A 21,012-nucleotide genomic window follows, 5' to 3' on the forward strand; every position below is an offset into this window, starting at 1 on the left:
CCATTTGAAATCAGTGTTCCTGCAGACAGAGAAGCAACACAGATGTCACATGAGGGTGTTACTGCTGAATCAGTTTTTTCCCCCACCAAAAATCACTGATTTCCTCTGGTGTTTAGAGCCCCTCTGCTATCTAGCACCATTTGAAATCAGTTATAAAGACTGGGACCAGTTCTTCATCTTGATGTCCTGCCAGTGGGTTATGTAATTTTACAATTGTGCTGTAGGAAATGGTGTAATTAAATTAGTTACTTATTGAAAAAGTTTCTTATTGCACGACCTTCCACGACCCCACCAACCAGGGAGGAACCCACGAAGAAGACAACAACCTAAGTTGGGGCAGTGGTGGCCTAGTCGTTAAGGAAGCGGCCCCGTAATCAGAAGGTTGCTGGTTCAAATCCTGATCTGCCAAGGTACCACTGAGGTGCCACTGAGCAAAGCACCGTCCCCACACACTGCTCCCCGGGCGCCTGTCATGGCTGCCCACTGCTCACTCAGGGTGATGGGTTAAATGCAGAGGACAAATTTCACTGTGTGCACTGTGTGCTGTGCTGCTGTTTTTTCACGTGTGACAATCACTTCACTTAAGTAAAAGCATTTAAGCTAACCGCAAACTCATCGTTGATTCATGTCACGTCGATGTAAGCCATGGCTTGTTCTGACTATGGAGTTGCTGACCCCGACCCTGCTTTCTGGATTTTCCTTACCTGTTCATGCTTGACCCCAATGCTCTTTGACCCCTGCGCTCCCAACGACATTGCCTTTGTCTGCTCCACGGACGATCCAAACTTTCACGGTAAGACCCCTTTTAACCTGACTCCTCTCCAGCCTGGCTGCTCCACGTTGACGTGTGGAGGCCCGACGGACCATGGGTTGCCCACGGACAGTTTGGCCCCTGCGATTGTGCCCCAGGTCATGTCTCCTGATATTATTTTTCACCCTTACTAATGTTTCAGCAGGGGGTGGACCTCTGAAATGAGTCTTTGCAGACTGGGATGTCTGTTTAAGCAGCCTAAAAATCTGGGCAATTCTAAACATTTCTAACTAAGTTTGGCTACTCCTTGGTTAAAGTCAGCATCTGCTATTGTAAAGTAAAGGGAAAGGTGACAGTATATTTGTTGCTAGTTGGTGCCTGCCATTATAATTTAAAGGGTTGTCAGAAAAAGAAAGGAACAAACTTTAAATGAATGTAAAATTGTTGGCATACAGAGATTCTGCACACACCGTACTCACTGTAGTGATTTGTCACGCCACCAATAGAAACAAGGCATTGCAGCAGGGATTAAAAATGAATTACAGTAATTTAGTTCAACTGTATCATTTTAGCACAACACCGCATGGAAGTTGGTATGATTCTGCAGACCTGCCAGGTGTTTGTGGGTTTGGAGGTGAGGAAGAGCGAATGAAAACTGACCAGCACTCACGTTATTAAGGTCTTGAATGTTAAATATTTCATAAGCAGTGGTTTATAACTGTATGATCTTACAGTAAAATTGAGTCTAAAATCTGACCTTGTGGACGCTGTTATTAAATTAACTAAATTGCTGAACTATAATGTTAATTCATGTATTGAAAGGAATTTCCTTTAATTGAGATATTTACCCTACTATAACATTTTAAATAGATTAACTTGTAACTGGAACAAATTAAACTTCCAAAGTAATCATCCCAACATGATATATCACAGCAGGCTGCTCAGCGGCATGACTGTTACCTACGGATGGTTAGTCAGCTGACTCTGGATTGCCCCTGTTTAGGAATAAGCAGTAATGGGAATTGAGTGAGTGTGTATCATATATTTAACACACACACACACACACACACGTATATATATATATATATGTGTGTGTGTGTGTGTATATGTATATATGTATATATATGTATGTGTATATATATATGTATGTATATATGTATGTATGTATGTATATATGTGTATATGTTATTTATTTCTCTCATTATGCTATGGTGATTAATGTGGACAAGATTAATAATAATAATTGTGTTTTTATTGTTTTGCTCCATAACTGTAAATGTATTCAATCTAAACTTTTAGTATAACATTTTTAAAATAAGTGTCATGTTTGCAGATCGGTTAAATGTAATTATGAAAAAAGTCTTCTTTGGAACAATTTCTAAACACAGTTTTTTCTGTAGATGAACAGTTTCAGTTATTTCAGGATTAGTTGTTTGCTTTACTTTGTCCTGCATACTTAAACGGGTGGCAAATGTATGACATATACATATACATTTATTTTAACATGAGCGCCATCTTGCGTAGTTCTTTTCTCCTCAATTTGTAACGTGTATTGTATAAGCCGCGGAAGGGTGGTCATGTGACTACTCTCCGCTGCAATCATTGGTCGAGAACTGGTTCCGCCCTTAGATCGGCGAAAGCCTGTGATTGGAAGCCATACCACTTCCGCCGTATTCAAACCGTTTGAGTGCGTTCACTTCCTGTTGCTATTCTTTCTTCGGAATTGTTCTATTGTACGTGTCGGGTTCGTAGTTAACTCGTGTAGTAGCTTTTAATGGAGGTAAACACGGATGAACCGGTCGCGGCGCTGCAGCCGGAGAGAGGACAAGGTCGTGGAAAGAGGAGCTCCGCTGAGCCGAACAATAACACGGATCGGTGGGCGAGATTGCATGATTATAGAAACGCACGTTGTTCCTTCTTTCCGAGTGTGAACAAAAACACTTCACGCTCTATATACTTGTAGAAATGAATATAATCTTCTGTTTGATCGTTTTTTTTTTTATTGATTGATTGATATATGTTATTAATTAGCCGTATTGGGGGTTTTCTTAGTTCTGTTCGTGTTGTGAACAGCTTTGTAGAGTGGCGCTGTGTAAACACACACAAATCTCTTTAACTTCGTTTTATAATCATTTATCATGACTGATGAGCGCCTGTATAAGTATATCACTTGAAGTATTTTTTGGGAATAAAGCGATCAGTAATCAGTAGGGTAATCTGTATCTGTATTCTGACGGTGATTCTTTGTGACATTTTTGCACCCATGTCCATGACTTGATCAAATTTTTACATTAAATATTCATTTCGTTTTAATTGGTGTGTATTGAAGTGTGCACACATTTCGTTAGAAGTTCATTCCTTATTCTAGAGGTTCTACAAGCCAGTCAGAGGAATTAGGTATTGTATATGTTGTGCCAATAATGCAAACATGTAGTGACACTTATATACTAAAATACTTTTAATAAAAGTAGTACCTTAACTTATAAGGTAAGGCATCTGTAATTTCAAGTAATGAATGTGGGTGCTTTGTCCACCTTTGTCAATGATCTGCCTTGGCACAGTTATATGGCATCTGGCTCCACCCCTTTCTAAACATTTGTAAAGTACTTGATTCCTGTGCCCAACATCTGTTGATCGGTGCGGATGAGATCAGAGTGGTGCTCTGCCAGGAAGTAGCATTATGGATGGCAGCAGGTGACACTTGCACACTGCTGACACTTTACTTTTAATAACGCAGCCAGGGCCTACTGTCATTCTTCTCTGTTTTGAGCTTGTATTGCTGTCAATGTAAGAATGAAATGGAAATTTTAGAGATAGAGCTGAAAACTTCTTTATCTCTGTCTCAGAATGTCAATTAATTTACATGCACCTGAAAGAAATGTCCACTCTTTCAAATCCTTTATCACTCTAGCCTTTGAAAGTTTTCTACATTCTAATTAGAATAAGTTGCCAACTTTTATCATTTATAAATTATAACAAGTGACATTCTCTTTCTTTCAGCGTACCTTTGAGGAGGGGCAGCTCATTTACCTTCCTCACTCCACGCTCCCAGTGGGACTTCAGTCTCGTAAGTGGAAGCATACCCAAACAGTAGAATACTGACATGAATAAAGAAATCAGATGGGAAGAATACCATTCTTCATTTTCAGCGCCAGTTTCTGACTTACTGAAGTTTCAAATTTCATATGTATTTTACTATACAGCAAAATTCTTATGCTGCAGTACATTTACAGCATTTACCAGACGCCCTTATCCAGAGCGACTTACAATCACTAGGGGGTTAAGTGTCTTGCTCAGGGACACAATGGTAGTAAGCGGGATTTGAACCGGGGTCTTCTGGTTCGTAGGCGAGTGTGTTACACACTAGGCTACTACCACAACCAGTAGCAGGGTAGGGCAAGACTCTAACCTCAGTAAGTCGTAATTGGAAGTATACACACAGTATACACACAATAATGACATGAATAAAGAACTCAAGAACTTGCTTTCCCCCTTGGTGCGGTTTGTTTTGTTCGGTATTAACACAGTAATCACTCTCAAGTGTGCATGAAAACACAACCGCACTAGACTCAGAAAAAGAGCCGGTCTCAGTTCGAATCAACTCTGGTGCGGAGAACCAAACGGGACCAAAAGCTTTCGCATGGTTTGAGAACAGTGGTACTGGGGTAAATTTTTATGTCTTTTTCATTTTTTCACAGTTTTGTATGATGCGACTTAAATCAATCCAGTTAATCCCTGCAACCCTACGAACTACATTTTCAAAATTTATGTTTTGCCTAAAGTGGTAAATGCATGTAACATAATGTAAAATTGACAGCACCAACCCCTCGAGTTAACCCACGTAAATATACTTCCATCATGTCCCTCCAATTTCATGCAAACACAGTCCACAACAGCAGATCTGATTCCGAGACGACTTGGCATGAAATGAACCAGAGGGTCACCACAGCCACCACCACCATAACGGCTAAAGCTTCAGGGATCTTCAAATGGACCATTAGCAACATAGTGGACATGTAATGTACACCATGACACTGGAATAAAACCTACACCGCACTCTCCAGTACCAGTACAGGGACAGATACTATACACTACACTTTGGACTTTTTCTCTTCTTAGACAAATCAAGGGGGTCCCTATCAGTCCTTCCCAAAGTTTCATTTTCTCTCTTTTTATTTATTTATTTGTGTGTGTGTGAGAGAGTTTTTCCTTCTGAGCAGAAGGGTCAAGTGTGCGGTGTGTCAACTGTTTGGCCTGTCAAAGCGATTATGGTCCCTGAGCAAGACACTTAACCCAAAATTGCTCCAGGGAGACTGTCCCTGTAACTACTGATTGTAAGTCGCTCTGGATAAGGGCGTCTGATAAATGCTATAAATGTAAAATGTAAATATAAGAAATATGTTGTTGATTCCTGTATTTACTTTTTCCGTTCCCGCAGGAACAAAATTTCTTGCCAATTTTGTGTTATTTGAATCAACACATTTTGGTTTGCTTGGATTTTTCCCTGTGTGAAAGGGAACCGAACCAAGATGAAAATAATACCATGTTCAAAACTCACTGACTGGTTCAGACCAAAGCAAACAGTCTAAGGTGTGAAAGCGCCCCTAGTTAAGTGCTGGACAAGATTACATAATCAGGAAAATGAAGCAATGGTGAAATGGAGTAGCGCATATTGTCCAGTGAGTTGAAAAGGGATTTGATATGGGGGATGAGTTTTGTGTTTGTAAAGACTAGGCAGCCGTGTGCTGAGTACTTCTGGATTTACTTCTGGGGTGTCTTTTGGAATAAACAGAGCAGGATTGCATCATGCTTTTATTTTCTCCTGTTCCTTCTGACTGCCGAGAGGGCCTGGTGTCTGGAAGCAAGTGAAGTGAATATCATCCTGTGAGCCATGAGCATTTTTTATTGAACCCTTTGTAAACTAATAGTGGAGCCATGGTCTGGCTGAATTCTTCTTCATGACCACATCGCTTTCAAACTGCAGCATTTTATCGAGCCGGTGACTGACCCATACCTAATCTTCACTTTCACATATAGTACAGGCCAAAAGTTTGGACACTCCTTCTCATTCAGTGTGTTTTCTTTATTTTCCTGACCATTTACATTGGTAGATTCTCACTGAAGGCATCAAAACTATAAACGAACACGTGTCGAGTTATGTACTTAACAAAAATAAAGTTAAATAACTGAAAACATGTTTTATATTCTAGTTTCTTTAAAACAGCCGCCCTTTGCTCTGATTACTGCTGTGCACACTCTTGGCATTCTCTCGATGAGCTTCCAGAGGTCGTCACCTGAAATGGTTTTCCAACAGTCTTGAAGGAGTTCCCAGAGGTGTTTAGCACTTGTTGGCCCCTTTGCTTTCACTCTGCGGTCCAGCTCACCCCAAACCATCTCGATTGGGTTCAAGTCCAGTGGCTGTGAAGGCCAGGTCATCTGCCATAGCACTCAATCACTCTTCTGTGTTCATTCATAGTTTTGATGCCTTTAGTGAGAATCTACCAATTTAAATGGTCATGAAAATAAAGAAAACATTGAATGAGAAGGTGTGTCCAAACTTTTGGCCTGTACAGCATGTTAGTAATACCAAAACAACAACCATCTGTTAAATACTGACATTCAGCATTTTAAATTACATTTCTAATTAAAACACTTGTTGGACCATAGCAGTGTCTCATTACCTGTAAGATGCTTTGTCTGAGAATGGAAAGCTGCTATGGTTCAAAGGACCAATTCTATTTTTTTTTTCCTCTTAAATGAAACTGTGCCTCCATGTGACTGAACAGCCTGGACAATGTGGCGCTCAGGAATATTCAGAACAAGGGACTGTTTTTTGTCTTGCTCCAGATTAATATTTTGTGTGGCTCTGGCTCTGGGGTTGTTTTTTTGCTGAATCAGCTGTGGAGAGTGTCCATGTCCAACGTTTCTTCTTCCTCTGTCTATAGAAGCGGAAGAGGAGGGACAAAGAGGATGATGTGGTCAGTCTCTGCAGTTTTGACTTTAAGGTGAGTTGAGTTCTTTTATTTTTTTTGTGTCAGTGACGTAAGTGACCAGACCAACTCCCACTGTTTGATCAGTGTTGAAATACCAGCCACTGCCCTCTGATACTAACAGTTCAGTCCCTAGTAATTTGAATACATTTGCCTATACTTATTGTTTTCACACCTCTTTGGGGTGTTTAGGATGACCACCACAGAGACTCGTTGTTGTCTTACCCTGTTTATAACTGCAGTTGGTTCTTTCACTATGAATGTAAGGAAGTTAGAATATCACCTCATGGTATTCACTATCCTGAAAGGATTTAAGAACTGGAGCCACAGATGCAGAAATGAGATATGGGCAAAAAAAAGAGATTCAGACTTTGTAATTCAATCTGTAATTCCAGATTATCAGAATTACAATATCCTTTTCTCTTCCCATTCCTGTGTGTTTGAGTTTCTGTTGAAACACCACTGTGTTTCATTTACCTTGGAACCCCCACCTAAGTTGACCATATACTAGTCCAGGTACGATATCTAGGATCAGCCATTGTCCCTTACTGATCACAATAATGAACAGCTGAGTTGGTCCTCACTGTGGCGATATTCCAGTATCCAGAGCTTCTCTTGCCAGGTTGTCGAAGTCTCTGAGGTACTCAATAAATTCAGCAACATCCTGCCCTCTCCTGTGACACAAAACAAAGTAGTGACAGGGACAGTATCCCTGGAGACACTTGGGTGCTAAGTGTTTTACTCTGGGGTTTACAAGTGGGGTTTAAACCTGTGTCTTTTGCTTCATAGGCGAGTGTTACACTGGGCTACTACCACCCCATATTACAATTACAAATATGGCTACTTCCATATTACGATTATACTGCTATACTCAGATTTTTGTATTTTCCAATGACATAAATACCATAAAACACTCGCCTGCATACTAGGTGATTACATGTATCCATATTAACCCAGAGGGACTGGACCTGTAACTACTGATTAAAAGTAAGTCACCCTGGCTGAATGTGTCTGATAAAGAAATGTAAAGTAATATAAAACATTTTGACACAATTTCTCAGCACGGCCGAGACTGAAGGTTTTGGTGCTCCTGAGGTTTTCTTTGACTGGCCAGGTTTCTATTGTGAAACTTTTACTGACATCTTTGCTCTGGGGTGTGTGTGTGTGTGTGTGTGTGTGTGTGTGTGTGTGTGTGTGTGTGTGTGTGTGCTGGGCAGTTTTGCTGTTCTTATGGAAATTGTTCCATTGTGAATGCGTGTGAGATCATCACACCTATTGATAAAAAGGTGATAATTGAAGCAGTTGAACACTGAAACTAAACATAATACCATACTTAATACCACTTAATACCATACAGAGTACCTTGTACATTAACTGTAGGTGGTGCAGCTAACAGTCTTTCTTTAATCAAAAAAGTATGAACCAACAAATCTAATGCTACATAAGAGCTGCTGCAGCACTAAAATACTTTAAATACTTTGTCTCTTCTTCTTTTTTTTTTTTTTTTTTTTTCTTTCTTTACATAGTTCCTTTTCACCTTGAAACTCATGGCCATTTTTTATGTTTCCTCTATATTTGTGAGGCCATTTGTTCGTCACTAAGCTATAAATACAAGACCACACACAGCCATTCTGCCGACATTCTTCTGTTAGACTGACTGTGTGTGGTGCTGTGCTGGGTTACCTGTACTGTGGCGCTGTGTGACCTTCTACCAACCCCCACTCCTGACATCTGGTGGGTGTGGCTTGCTCCTGACCCCTCCCACCCACGTCACCAGGAGTTGGGTGGGTGTATGAGAGAGAAGGTAGTCTCTCAGTAACAGTCAATACTTTACAGCGAACACACTTTGTGTGTGCGCGTGGTCGGCTGAAGTGCGGGTGGAAATATAATTACCGGCTGGGAATATTTGGAAGCGGAGAGATACGCTATGGGGGCGTATGATGAATTGGGCGGTTTGGTACCTACCAAGCGGACCCTACAGGTCATCCAGCATCAGAGCCAGCTGAGCAGAGACATTGAGGTGAGACCTGTGTGTGCATGAGAACTGTGCTGAATAAGATTCATGAATTCTTATCTCACTGTAAACCTAGAGAGCTTGGATTTAAATGGCTTCAGTTTTATGGACAACTTCCTTGTGCAGAATTTTGGTTTTGTGTGTGTCAGCACATCAGTTGATATTTCATTTGTGCTCACATTGGCACATTTAAATATGTTGGTCTTCATAACCTAGTAATCAAAGTTTTTTTTTTTTTTTTTTTTGTCAGGATTTTTACAAAAACGTACTGTGTCCCTTTCGTAGAGAGCTAAATACTTTGTGAATTGGATACGTATTCTCACATACATACAGACACAGATGAGGTTCTGGCTGTTGAAATGGGTAAAAGCTCTTGTGTTTTAGACCACACTGGGATTCAGTTGGGCCTCACACAAAAACACACTCACAGCCCACTGAGCCAGCTGCTGTGTGTGTGTGTGTGTGTGTGTGTGTGTTTTGGGGGGAGGGCAGGAGTTGCTGCCATGCAGAGGATATACGTGTGTATGTGTGTGATGATTAACCAAATAATCTGTAGCTGCTGATGGGTGTTTGGTCCCTGTTTTATCATTTTATCAGTAATCTGTCCTCACAACGAGAGCAGAGTCCTCTGGAGCGAATGCCGTTCCACAGTTCAGCCAGACTTCAGAGACACTGGAACGTCTCTGCTGGGGCGCGTCTACTACTGAAGTGGAAATTATGTGGGAGTTATGTGGACAGGCTGTCTGGTTTAGTTGTAGCCTGTGATTTTCTGTGGGTTATGTTGGGTGTCTCACACAGACACACAGCTGCAGGGCTCTCTGGTTTGATCCTCTTCTCACGCAACTTCTGTTAAACCTGTCCCGGCATGAACACAAAGCAGCTCTCCGGTTCCCGTCACACCTTTACTGTGTGTGTGTGTGTGTGTGTGTGTGTTGAGACAGGTGTGTGTGTGTGTGTGTGTGTGTGTGGGGGGGGGGGGGGGGGGGGGGGGGGGGGGGGGGTCTTCATTCTTTTCATTCTTCCAGGGGTCCACTCATGGTCTTCTTATGGATAGGTTCTTGTAAGGGTCCCAACAAATAGCATTTGCACATTACACACTGTGTGTGTGTGTGTGTGTGTGTGTGTGTCAGGACGTAATTATTTTATGCTGCTGTGATAAGATAATTGTCAGTTTAGCATGGAGAGTACATGGAGGTTCGCACTGTTATTAGGTGTATTGTGTGCGTGCGTGTTCTCATTCAGCTTGTTCTTTGTATTTTAGGAGCCCAGTAGTAAACGCGTTCGTCCTTTGGGTCGAGTCACCTCTCTGGCCAATCTGATTTCTCCAGTGAAAAATGGGGCCGTCCGCCGCTTCGGACACACCATCCAGGTGAGACTTCATCGCGTCAGGTCAACCTTAGTCCAGACATATATGGTCCTGTGTAATTAAGTTTTGTTGTTACTGTTTTACAGTCCATCTCATTCCGTGGAGAGTCTAAGTCCCCAGCCCCCAAACCCTGCAGCAAGAGCGCCGCCCCGACTCCACCCAAACGCCGCAACAGCACGCTGTGGTCTGAATCGCAAGACTGGAGTCAAACCGCACCTCTGTCCAGCAGGGAGATAAAGAGGCAGGAGGTAAGAACACACACAGACAGGCCCAGTCTTTCTCAAGATACACACACACTCCAACGCACTCAAGGCACACAGTCTTTTACCAAGTTTTTTGCTGAGAACATTTTATATCCTTCAAGAAACTGAGTTCCATCCAAATTTCAATTGGGATGAAAACATTCTTAGGAAGGGTTCAGCAGACAAAATCTGATGAAATTGGATGGTTTGGTTAGGGTGGTAGTAGCCTAGTGGGTAACACACTCGCCTATGAACCAGAAGACCCGGGTTCAAATCCCACTTACTACCATTGTGTCCCTGAGCAAGACACTTAACCCTAAGTTGCTTCAGGGAGACTGTCCCTGTAACTACTGATTGTAAGTCGCTCTGGATAAGGGCGTCTGATAAATGCTGTAAATGTAAATGTAAATGGTTCACAGCAGGGGGTCTTTTTTGTGTTTGGTGAGATTTAGTTGATCTGATTGGATGATCAGCAGCTCGCCATGTTGAAGGTGTGCTGGTTTTTTGAAGAGCTTTTGGTTTCTTTTTTTTTTGTTCCCAAAAAGTTGGAGGGTGGGGTCGCGGGCGTGGTTTGTTCTGGTCTGCTGTAACTTTAGCCGCTGTCTGTTCCTCAGGCAATATATGAGTTGACACGTGGGGAACAGGACCTCATTGAGGACCTCCATCTGGCTCGCAAGGTTTGTTCTCACACACAGACACACACACTCAGGGTTCCTATGGCCTTGAAAGGTTTTGGAATATGAAATAAACACATAAAGCTCTGGAAAAGTCATTGAAATCTGACTGACACACGAATGTGATTCACTATGTAAAGCCAGCAAAGATACTATAGACATGTGCTAGTTTTAAACGTAGAAAAACGTTTCTCGTGCAATCTTACGAGATCAATGTACTTTCTACGTTTAAAACTAGCACATGTCTATAGTATCTTTGCTGGCTTTACATAGTGAATCACGTCACGTGCTGCTTCGTTTGTTGCTTCCATATTCCAGCGCACCCAAAACCACGTGTCTCCTTTTTAAAAATCATGTAAATGACCACCGATGATCAATGGCAAAACATGGTGGGACCCGTTTTACTTGAACTCTGGCTTGCGTGAACATTGTCATTTAAAGTTAATCTTTTCAGGGTGTGTCATAAGTTTAGTTTTCTGGTAAATGTGAACATATTGTCATGAAAATTGGCATAAGTCATTGAAAAGTCGTGGAAATTCTTTAGTTTAAAATGTGTAAGAACCCTGCACACCGGACTGCACAATAAAATATGATCCTCCTCACTCACAGGCATACCATGACCCAATGCTGAAGCTGTCAATCATGTCTCAGGAGGAACTTACCCACATTTTTGGAGATCTGGACGCATACATCCCGCTGCATGAAGGTGTGTGTGTGTGTGTGCGTGCGTGCGCGTGTGTGCGTGCGTAACCGTGTGTGTTAAAGTTTCTCTCTCTCTTTTTCAGATCTTCTGGCACAGTTGGCGAAGGCCACAGGTCCCGATGGGACAGTTAAGGAGATTGGCCAAATTGTTATTGGCTGGGTGAGTACCTCACCTTTTAACCCCTGGGCCCTGTAGCATGAAACAAGAAGGGTTTGAGTGGTAAAATCAGTTTATAAAACTTAGCTGACCTTCTTTTTATAAGCCCACAGTAGGCTTGTCTACTGATTGTAGAAATTAATAAATATATTAAAATTAATAAATGACAGAAATGTATTTTTATGTTTTTGAGGCAAAAAAATTAAAAAGCTTTCCTGGCCTCTCATGCCGCATTATTTGACTTATTTAGTCATGATGTGAGATGTCGCACACACCTGCTTCTGAGATTACAATGTGTGTGTGTGTGTGTGTGTGTGTGTGTGTGTGTGTGTGTGTGTGTGTGTGTGTGTAGCTACCCAGGCTGAGAGCCTACAGGGACTACTGCAGTAACCAGTTAGCGGCGAAGGCTCTGCTGGACCAGCGCAAACAGGACCGGCGGGTCCAGGACTTCCTGCAGCGCTGCCTGGAGTCGCCCTTCAGCCGAAAACTCGACCTCTGGAGCTTCCTGGATGTCCCGCGCTCCCGCCTTGTCAAATATCCCCTTCTGCTGCGTGAGGTGCTCAGACACACGCCTGCACAGCACCCCGACACCAGCCTTCTGCAGACCGCGGTGAGAGTTCGCACACTCACATGCACGCACGCACGCACACACACACACACACACACACACACGGCTTCCAGGAAGCAACTCTGAGACTCTGTGTCCCGATAGATCTCCATTATTCAGGACGTGCTATCGGACATTAACATGCGTCAGGGCGAGTCTGAGTGTCAGTACTACACCGAGAAGCTGGAATTTTTACACGAGAGCCAGAGGGACCCACGTATCCAGGCCAGTAAGAATCTGCTCTGCCATGGGGAGCTGCGCAACAAGAGCGGCACGGTGAGAAACTTAGACACACACACACAGATATCATGTTCCTCTGTTATTCAATCAGTTCTGTGGTCACAGAAACCAAATTTCTGGCAGCCAAACTCATATTTTGGGGGGTTTATTTTCTGCAGAAGCTTCACGTGTTCCTCTTTACTGAGGTGCTGGTCCTCACCCGGCCAGTGACACGGACTGACAGGCAGGTGTATCAGGTGTACCGCCAGCCAATCCCTGTACAGGACCTGCAGCTGGAGGACCTGCAGGATGGAGACGTCAGGATGGGCGGCTCCTTCAGAGGAGCCTTCAGCACGGTGGAGAGAAGTGAGTCATCTCTGGTCGTGGAGTTCACCATAACCTCCAACCTTTTACATGATGCATTTGGGCTTTTACTCCTTTGATTATTATTATGATTTTTAAAAGTTTTTTTCCCTCTTCCTCTCTTCCCCATGACTCTACAGCCAAGAACATCTTCCGTATTCGTTTTGCCGATGGTTCTCGTTCTCGGTCACACACCCTGCAGGGAAATGATGTCTTCCATAAGCAACAGTGGCTCAACTGCCTTCGCAGTGCCATTGCGGAGCAGAGGCAGGCCCTGGACACCCTGTGTAAACCCGCCGAGCTCCCCATAGAACCGGATGAGAACAGCCCCAGAAATGTCTCAGAGCTCCCATCTTCCCCCTCCCCGCAGAAAAGCAGGAGGAGCCGGCGCTCCCTCTGCTCCATGGGCAAGAGAAAGGAGACCATGCTGTAGTCCCCCAACCCTGAGTGTGTGTGTGTGTGTGCGTGCGTGCGTGTGTGTCCATCCATCCTGTCACAAATGGCAGCTATATCCCCTCCACCCATCCAGAACTGAACCCTGTTGCATCTGTACAGTTCGCACCACAGTCATCTGGCTGTGTGTGTGTGTGTGGACATGCTGTACGTATCTCCTGTTTACTAAGGTGTGTGTTTTTTATTTGATTTTATTTATGTTCTTTTGATTGTAATTAATTTGAACACTTTTTACATTTATGACCTGTAGCGCTTTGGCTGTGTTTTAGCATCATTGCTGTTTACTGCAGATGCATTTTTTTTTTATTTTTATCATTTCTTCTTTCAATATTGGTTTACTGATGTTACAAAATATGATGTGAAGTGTGGTGAGGGGGAGGCTGCTGCTGAGGGCGGTGTGTTCTGAGGAAATGTGTGTGTGTTTTGAAGCAGAAGTAGTGACGACTGAAAGTGTATTCTACAGAAAGATTGGGGGTGTTTTTAACTAGCAAGGCAGAAGGCTTTTTTTGGGTAGAGTACCAGGGTGAGGGGGTTTAACGCTCATCCTGTTAACGTACCCAGGTTTTGGAAGTAAACACCCCCGGGTGGCTCCTGGGTGAAGGGTCACAGCAGAGAGAAGAGAGGTGCATGTAGGGACTGACTGTTAGTGGGTGAGCGGAATGTTCTGGAATGAGAACGGACCCGCCGGCTGGAAGAAAACGAATAATAAAGAACCTGTGGCTTTGACCTTGTTTTTGTTTCCTGGCCTTTTATTGAATAACTGCTGCTCATGTTGCGCCCTTTTCCATCAGGACATGTCACCCAACCCTACTCCACCCCACGTACTGTTCTGAACAGAAAGTCTTCGGTACTTGTTTTTTTGCGCCCAGACCTGTCTGCGCGAGAGCAATGCACCTACACACACCTCCAAAAAGTGGAAAACACAACGAGCATTCCATTATGTTTTAAATATACCTCGGATTTGGGTGTGTGTACAGCTCGCCTTTCTGAAGTTGTTAAGCATGTCAGCTGCCATGTATGACGTCTCCAGGGTGTGTGTGTCCACGCTCCAATCTTACTTCTCAAGAATGTCTGACTGAGATTGAGAGAAGTGAAAGGTTAAACCTGGGGCATCAGGTAAACTGCACCTTTTAACCCTTCCTGTCTGTTCCTGTCACATTGGTACTGAGGGAAGGAGGTAAATGCACACACACACACACACACACACACACACACACCACTCAACTCAACTCTCCACAGTTGATTCAGTGAGTCACACCTACACTGGCTCATGATAAGATACAGTTGCTATGGGAATTTCACTAACACACCTAAACACAGTATTGTTGAGCTATGTGAGAAACTGGAGACTCCTGGGTGCTGCCAGCATACTCTGAAAGTTACCTTTTCAAAATAATTTTTAACCCCTCTTGGGTGCATGTTACCTGGTGAAGGGTGGAGTCAATGTCATTTAAACACTAGAGGAGTTAAATGCAACACATATTTGGGTGTAGATTATACAAACAATGTACAGTGTTAATATAACACTTCCATATTTCCTGTGTAATCTGTAAACAGCACTGGCTCTTCTAGAACCATGTTTCCTGTTGTGCCATTTAATCATCTGACACCTCAGTGGCACCTTGACGGATCGGGATTTGAACCAACCTTCTGATTACAAGGCCGCTTCCTTAATTGCTAGGCCACCACTGCCTAGTCGCTCTTTACAAGCACTGCTTTAGAATGACACTAGACATGTTTATCTACATCAGTATTACATTAAACCTGCATAGAACTAGATTAATATCAAAAAGGTGTGTTACAAGGCTGGCCTGTAGTTTTAGAATATCTTTAAAACAATGGAATTCTGTTTAATAGATCATTGCAGATGGAAATCTTAGTCTCTGTTACCACATAAGTCTGTGTGGGTGTGTTTGTCCCGTCTTTGTTACCTGCTTTTCATCCATCCGTTATGCTGTCTGCCTCTCAACAATCAGCGGAAACAGAGTCTCTCTAGGCAGACACACACACTAGAGGTACAACAAAATTCTATGATGATGATCCATGGGTGCAGTGGTGGCCTAGCAGTTAAGGAAACGGCCCCGTAATCAAAAGGTTGCCGGTTCAAATCCCAGTCCGCCAAGGTGCCACTGAGCTTCCCGGGCGCCTGTCATGGAAACTTAGTAAGCCTGTCTGCTCACTAAGAGTGATGGGTTAAAAGCAGAGGACACATTTCATTGTGTACTCCATGTGCTGTGCTGCAGTGTATCACAATGACAATCACTTCACATCTTTCTCTACATTGTTCTTCAATTCAGCACACTATCAACAGTTTTATGCAAAAGTTAAATTAGACAAGCCAGATTTGTGTTGGAACAAAGTGCTTTAGACTGATGAGAGAAAGATTGAGTTGCTTGGTCATAACAGAAAGAGCTTTGTATGACCCAAAACACAATTCAAAATGCATTCATGTAGATGGTGAAGAAGAATGTTCTGGAATGGCCACCACAGTGCCTTGACATTGGTGAGAGACCCATTAAGGACAAACAATGACCTTCAAGTGAAGTGTGTTTGATCCAGAACAGTAATCAGAACACTGACTGTACAGATGATCTCCTGAAACCTGAAAGTCTCCTCCTGACCGACAGCCTGCTTCTGCTGGCAGTAAGAGGAGTGAGACACACACAAAGAGAGTGTTGTGCCAGACTGCTGAAAGTTAGTGTAGGTGGTGGGTGTGTAAGGGTGTTGGTGAACTGGAAAAACTGTCTCACAGACACATTCTGTAATGAGCGCTGCGTGTGTGCAAAGCATAAAGACACCATTGTCAGCAGAGCAGGTGAATGATGTCATAGTGACTGCAAAGTGTCACTTTTCATGTGGAAGACTACACTCCTATAACCACTTCACACACACACACACACACACACACACTTATTAATTCACTTCATGTTTAATTAAACATCAGAAGTTTGCCCAGCAGAAAGGTGCCCATTTCATATGTAAGAAAGGGGTCGTCTAAGCATTAGGGGTCATGGAGTGAGTGAGATGTGTATTTTTCTGAAATGACATGATCCAGTAACTAGTGTGGTGAGCACTAGTGTGCTGCAGTACACACATCCTGGAGAGCACAGTAGCAAGGGCAGTGGTGGCCTAGCGGTTAAGGAAGTGGCGCCATAATGAAAAGGTTGCCGGGTCGAATCCCGGTCCACCAAGGTTCCACTGAGGTGCTCCCTGGGCGCTTGTCATGGCTGCCCACTGCTCATTAAGGGCGATTGGTTAAAAGCACAGAAGCACCGTGTACTGTGTATCACAATGACAATCAGTTCACACACATTCAATTCTGGATTATTATTAATGTAATGTATTAATGTAACACACATTGTAACTGTATGTTGAACACTGACAGTCAACTGTTCTTAATCAGAATAACATTTCACTCAGTGGGCACCATTACCAGAACAAATGTTCTTTATCTATTATTTCTCATTATTGGCTAAATCACCAAATGAATAACCATTTACTACATTAAATACTTTGTTTAACACATGAATATTGCAGCGCATAGCACAGCCCCGATCACTGCTGCTGAAAACGGGGTGGACACAAAAATCATGACACAGTATCACCCCAGCTCTCTCAAAATAGACCAAGAGCCATAACTGAAACCCAAGGTACAGTTCTTGTGCAATAGAAAATTCCACTATCATGCTGCCCTGAGCGGAACCCAGGCAGGAAACGGGAGTTTTTTCCCTGTGTGTGTTTGAATGTGTGTGTGTGCTGGGGTAATGGACATGCTCGTGGAGGTGGGTTGCATGATTGGTTGTCAGTCAGCAGGTTTGTGGTCTTCCCCTACAGCTAAATGGAGAATTTATTAGTGACATGCAATACAGAACAGATTTCCTCTCTGATTCGATACCAAGTAAAATTCAGTTTGGCATCGTGTCACGTTCCTAAGTCTAGGGGTCTCAGAAACGCAACAAGGGTGTGGAGAGGAGGAGGTCCACTGTTACACATGCAACCAAACAAACGATAAAAACAGTGCTTTTATTTACAGTGTGCCAACAGGTACGATAATACAGCACACTCAGGACAGCTAACAAACATCAAAACAGCCTAAAGGAAGGGATGGGATAACAGGGATATCTCAAAACGCGCACAAGTCAACAAAAAGGGCACATAACAGGCTAACAGCTAACAGGCTAACAACAAAGGGATCTATCACACAAGGCAACAAGACACAAATGAGATCCCCAACGGAGCTCCTTGCAGATCTCCGTGGACCCTGGGGACCTCCCGAAAGCATAAGGGCCTAGCCGACCCTGGGGACCTCCCGAACACCATCTGAAGTCTCTTTAAATAGGTGGAGGTGACCAATGGCAGATGGTAGATGGAGCTGGAAGGCTTCAACTCCTCCCATGAAGTCAACCTAAAAGAGACAGGACGCAAAAACACAGCCAGACACACAGAACACGTGGGAGCATACGTCCAGGGACGTAACAATCGACATTGATACTTTATACAAATACTGTGTTTGGAAAATCTGAATAAAAAGCTTCATAATGATGACAACTGTCTCTCTCTCTCCTCCTCATCAGGGTCAGTGGTGGCCAAGACTGTGAAATGTTCATTCCTTATTAACAAAACCTTTTGTTCTTCCTATAGCAAACATAAATATATCAGTTGTCTTTACTTACAAATGAGCACACTGACTACTGATTTAAGAAATTAAATAAAATGTCCTGCCCCTCCGAATACTATAGTTTTAGACTGTAAAGCTCTTGTTCAGTTGGAGCAATGTAATGTATGGAACACACAGGCTAAAGGCATATACAGTGCATTTGGAAAGTTTTCACAGCATAAAGACACTTTTTTTTTACAGCCTTATTCCAAAATGATTAAATTTTTTTTTCCCTCACAGAATTCTACACACAACACCCCATAAGCACAATGTGAAAAGGTTTATTTGAGCTTTTGGCACATCTATTATTTCTCATTATTGGCTGACAGAAAATACTGTACAGAGCTCATAATCACACGTACAATTCACAGAGCCCCCATTCAGAAACAATCACCAAATGAATAACCATTTACTACATTAAATACTTTGTTTAACACATGAATATTGCAGCACATAGCACAGCCCCGATCACTGCTGCTGAAAACGGGGTGGACACAAAAATCATGATTAAATCATGAAAATCATTATTAAAAATTAAAAAATAAACTGAGAAAGTACATGTAGATAAGTATTCACAGCCTCAAAATTAAGCTCAGGTGCCTGCTGTTTCTCCTGATCATCCTTGTGATGAGCTTACTTGAATTGATTGTCATTCTGAAGCACAGCAAGAACAGCACACTTTGACACAATGAAATGTGCCATGATGATGCCATGGGGCTTCATGTACAACAAGCGTGTAAATTGATGTGTGTGTGTGTGTATCAGTATGAGTCCCTGGTAGCCAGTGGTGGACAAAGTATACAAATCACACACATTAAAGCAAATATCCACCAAATAAAGCTTTTAAATCTCCACTTTATTAAAAGTACAAAAGTATTTGTTATAGCCGTTCTGCTACTCTTGTGTTGAGAACTAGAGGGCTTGCAGGGGTCAGAAAATGGTTCATATGTGAGCTCACAGACAGGGGCAGTCCTAACCTGTTTGGTGCCCTGGGCGAACAACCCCCTGGAGCACCATCCCACCTACACACACACAGAAACATAAAACATATTTTATTGTAAAACCTGTTGTTGTAACCATACTGAATTTAACCAAATACTGTTAGCATATATAGGGCTTTGACCTTTTCTTCCATCCAAAATTAATTGTGACATAATAAGCTTGGATTGACAATAATATGAATGCAATTTGTGTTATTTGGAAGCCCCCCCCTTTCCTTCCCCTTTTGACAGGTGTGAGACTTCAGCCCAGGAGAAGCAGCAGCTTTTTTTTTTGTAAGAAAATGCCATTCATCAATCAATTATGTGAAATGTGTTGAGCCAGACAATTGATACCATTTCTACTAGTTCCAAATTTTGAGTGGATACAGAGATCATAACCATATACAGATTTAAAATAAATTTCCTGGCTGTAATATATACAATCTGTACCCCCTACTGGCAAAATATGGGAACTGCAGGCTTCTGAGCAGTATTTAAGGTGGAACTGAAAATTCGAATAAGGAGCTAACTTTAGCATCTTGTTTTATTTTGTTACCTGACTATTAGATGCCACTCTACCACAATGCCACCTTGGGAAACCGAGTCTACATTCCTCCACAGGCCAATAAAGCATTTTACTGCATTTAAGCAATCCACTGCATATCATACCATGCATGACCGTGTATGTGACAAATAAAATTTGAATTTGAGCAATGCCCTTTGCACACTGGCAAACCAGATCACACAACTGGAAAGAAAATGTCAGATTCTCTTTTTATTGTCCTTCGGATTTAAACAGAGCAAAACTAAACCTCAAACTTTTCAGGCATTATATCAGTGGTTCAGTGGTGGTAGTAGCATAGTGGGTAAGGCACAGAAGTGGAAAAAGTACTGAAATTTTTAAATTAAGTAAAAGTACCTTTACATAAATTCTTAAATTCTACAGTATAATGTGCAGACTTTTTGTTCTTCCTATAGCAAACATAAATATATCAGTTGTCTTTACTGACAAATGAGCACACTGACTACTGATTTAAGAAATTAAATAAAATGTCCTGCCCCTCTGAATACTACATTTTTAGACTATACACAGGGTATACACGGGGTAAAAGCATATACAGTGCATTTGGAAAGTTTTCACAGCGCATCACTTTTTTTGTTACAGCCTTATTCCAAAATGATTCAATTCATTTTTTCCACACCGAATTCTACACATAACACCCTTAAACACAATGTGAAAAGGTTTATTTGAGCTTTTGGCACACTTATTAAAAATTAAAAAATAAACTGAGACAGTACATATACATAAGTATTCACAGCCTCAAAATTAAGCTCAGGTGCCTGCTGTTTCCCCTGATCATCCTTGTGATGAGCTTACTTGAAAGTGAACTTATTGTCATTCTGAAGCACAGCAAGAACAGCACACTTTGACACAACGAAATGTGTCCTCTGCATTTAAACCATCTTCTTAGTGAGCAGTGGGCAGCCATGACAGGCACCTGGGAAGCAATGTGTGGGGACGGTACTTTGGTTAGTTGTACCTTGGTGGTTCAGGACTTTAACCTGCAACCTTCCAATTACGGAACCTTTTCCTTAACCACTAGGCCACCACTGCCTCTAATTGGAGTCCATCCGTGGAAAGGCACACACCTGTCTATATGAGGTCCCACAGTTGACAATTCATGTCAGAGCACAAACCATGCATGAAGTCAGAGGAACTGTCAGTAGGTTACAGAAAAATGTCTGCTGCTTTGAAGGTCCCAAATGTAACTACAACTACTGATTGTATGTCACTCTGGATAAGGGTGTCTGAAAAATGACAATCACTTCACTTTTT

At 42.5% G+C, this 21,012-nt stretch overlaps 1 protein-coding gene across 2 annotated transcripts; it reads left to right on the plus strand.

Annotated features, from left to right (window-relative positions):
• The first annotated feature begins 2,461 nt into the window (after positions 1-2,461).
• net1 (neuroepithelial cell transforming 1) lies at positions 2,462-14,269 on the plus strand. Of its 2 annotated transcripts, XM_028954361.1 has the most exons (12): positions 2,462-2,626; positions 3,752-3,818; positions 6,697-6,756; positions 10,017-10,124; positions 10,208-10,369; positions 10,978-11,040; positions 11,647-11,743; positions 11,823-11,899; positions 12,249-12,506; positions 12,609-12,779; positions 12,902-13,088; positions 13,226-14,269. In XM_028954361.1, the coding sequence occupies exons 1-12, from the start codon at positions 2,526-2,528 to the stop codon at positions 13,516-13,518; spliced, it is 1,644 nt and encodes a 547-aa protein (XP_028810194.1). In that variant the 5' UTR covers positions 2,462-2,525; the 3' UTR covers positions 13,519-14,269. The 2 variants fall into 2 exon arrangements, with proteins under 2 accessions (XP_028810194.1, XP_028810195.1); XM_028954362.1 differs by lacking the exons at positions 2,462-2,626; positions 3,752-3,818; positions 6,697-6,756 and adding an exon at positions 8,544-8,761.
• Positions 14,270-21,012: the final 6,743 nt, after the last annotated feature.

Source organism: Denticeps clupeoides, chromosome 15 (assembly GCF_900700375.1).
Source record: "Denticeps clupeoides chromosome 15, fDenClu1.1, whole genome shotgun sequence".
In the NCBI taxonomy this organism is placed as follows: Eukaryota; Metazoa; Chordata; class Actinopteri; order Clupeiformes; family Denticipitidae; genus Denticeps; species Denticeps clupeoides.

Coding starts and splice junctions, on each gene's coding strand:
- net1 (XM_028954361.1), top strand. CDS start 2,526: ATGGAGGTAAACACGGATGAACCGGTCGCGGCGCTGCAGCCGGAGAGA. Junction 6,757..10,016: donor TCTGCAGTTTTGACTTTAAG/GTGAGTTGAGTT, acceptor TTTGTATTTTAG/GAGCCCAGTAGTAAACGCGT. Junction 13,089..13,225: donor CTTCAGCACGGTGGAGAGAA/GTGAGTCATCTC, acceptor ATGACTCTACAG/CCAAGAACATCTTCCGTATT.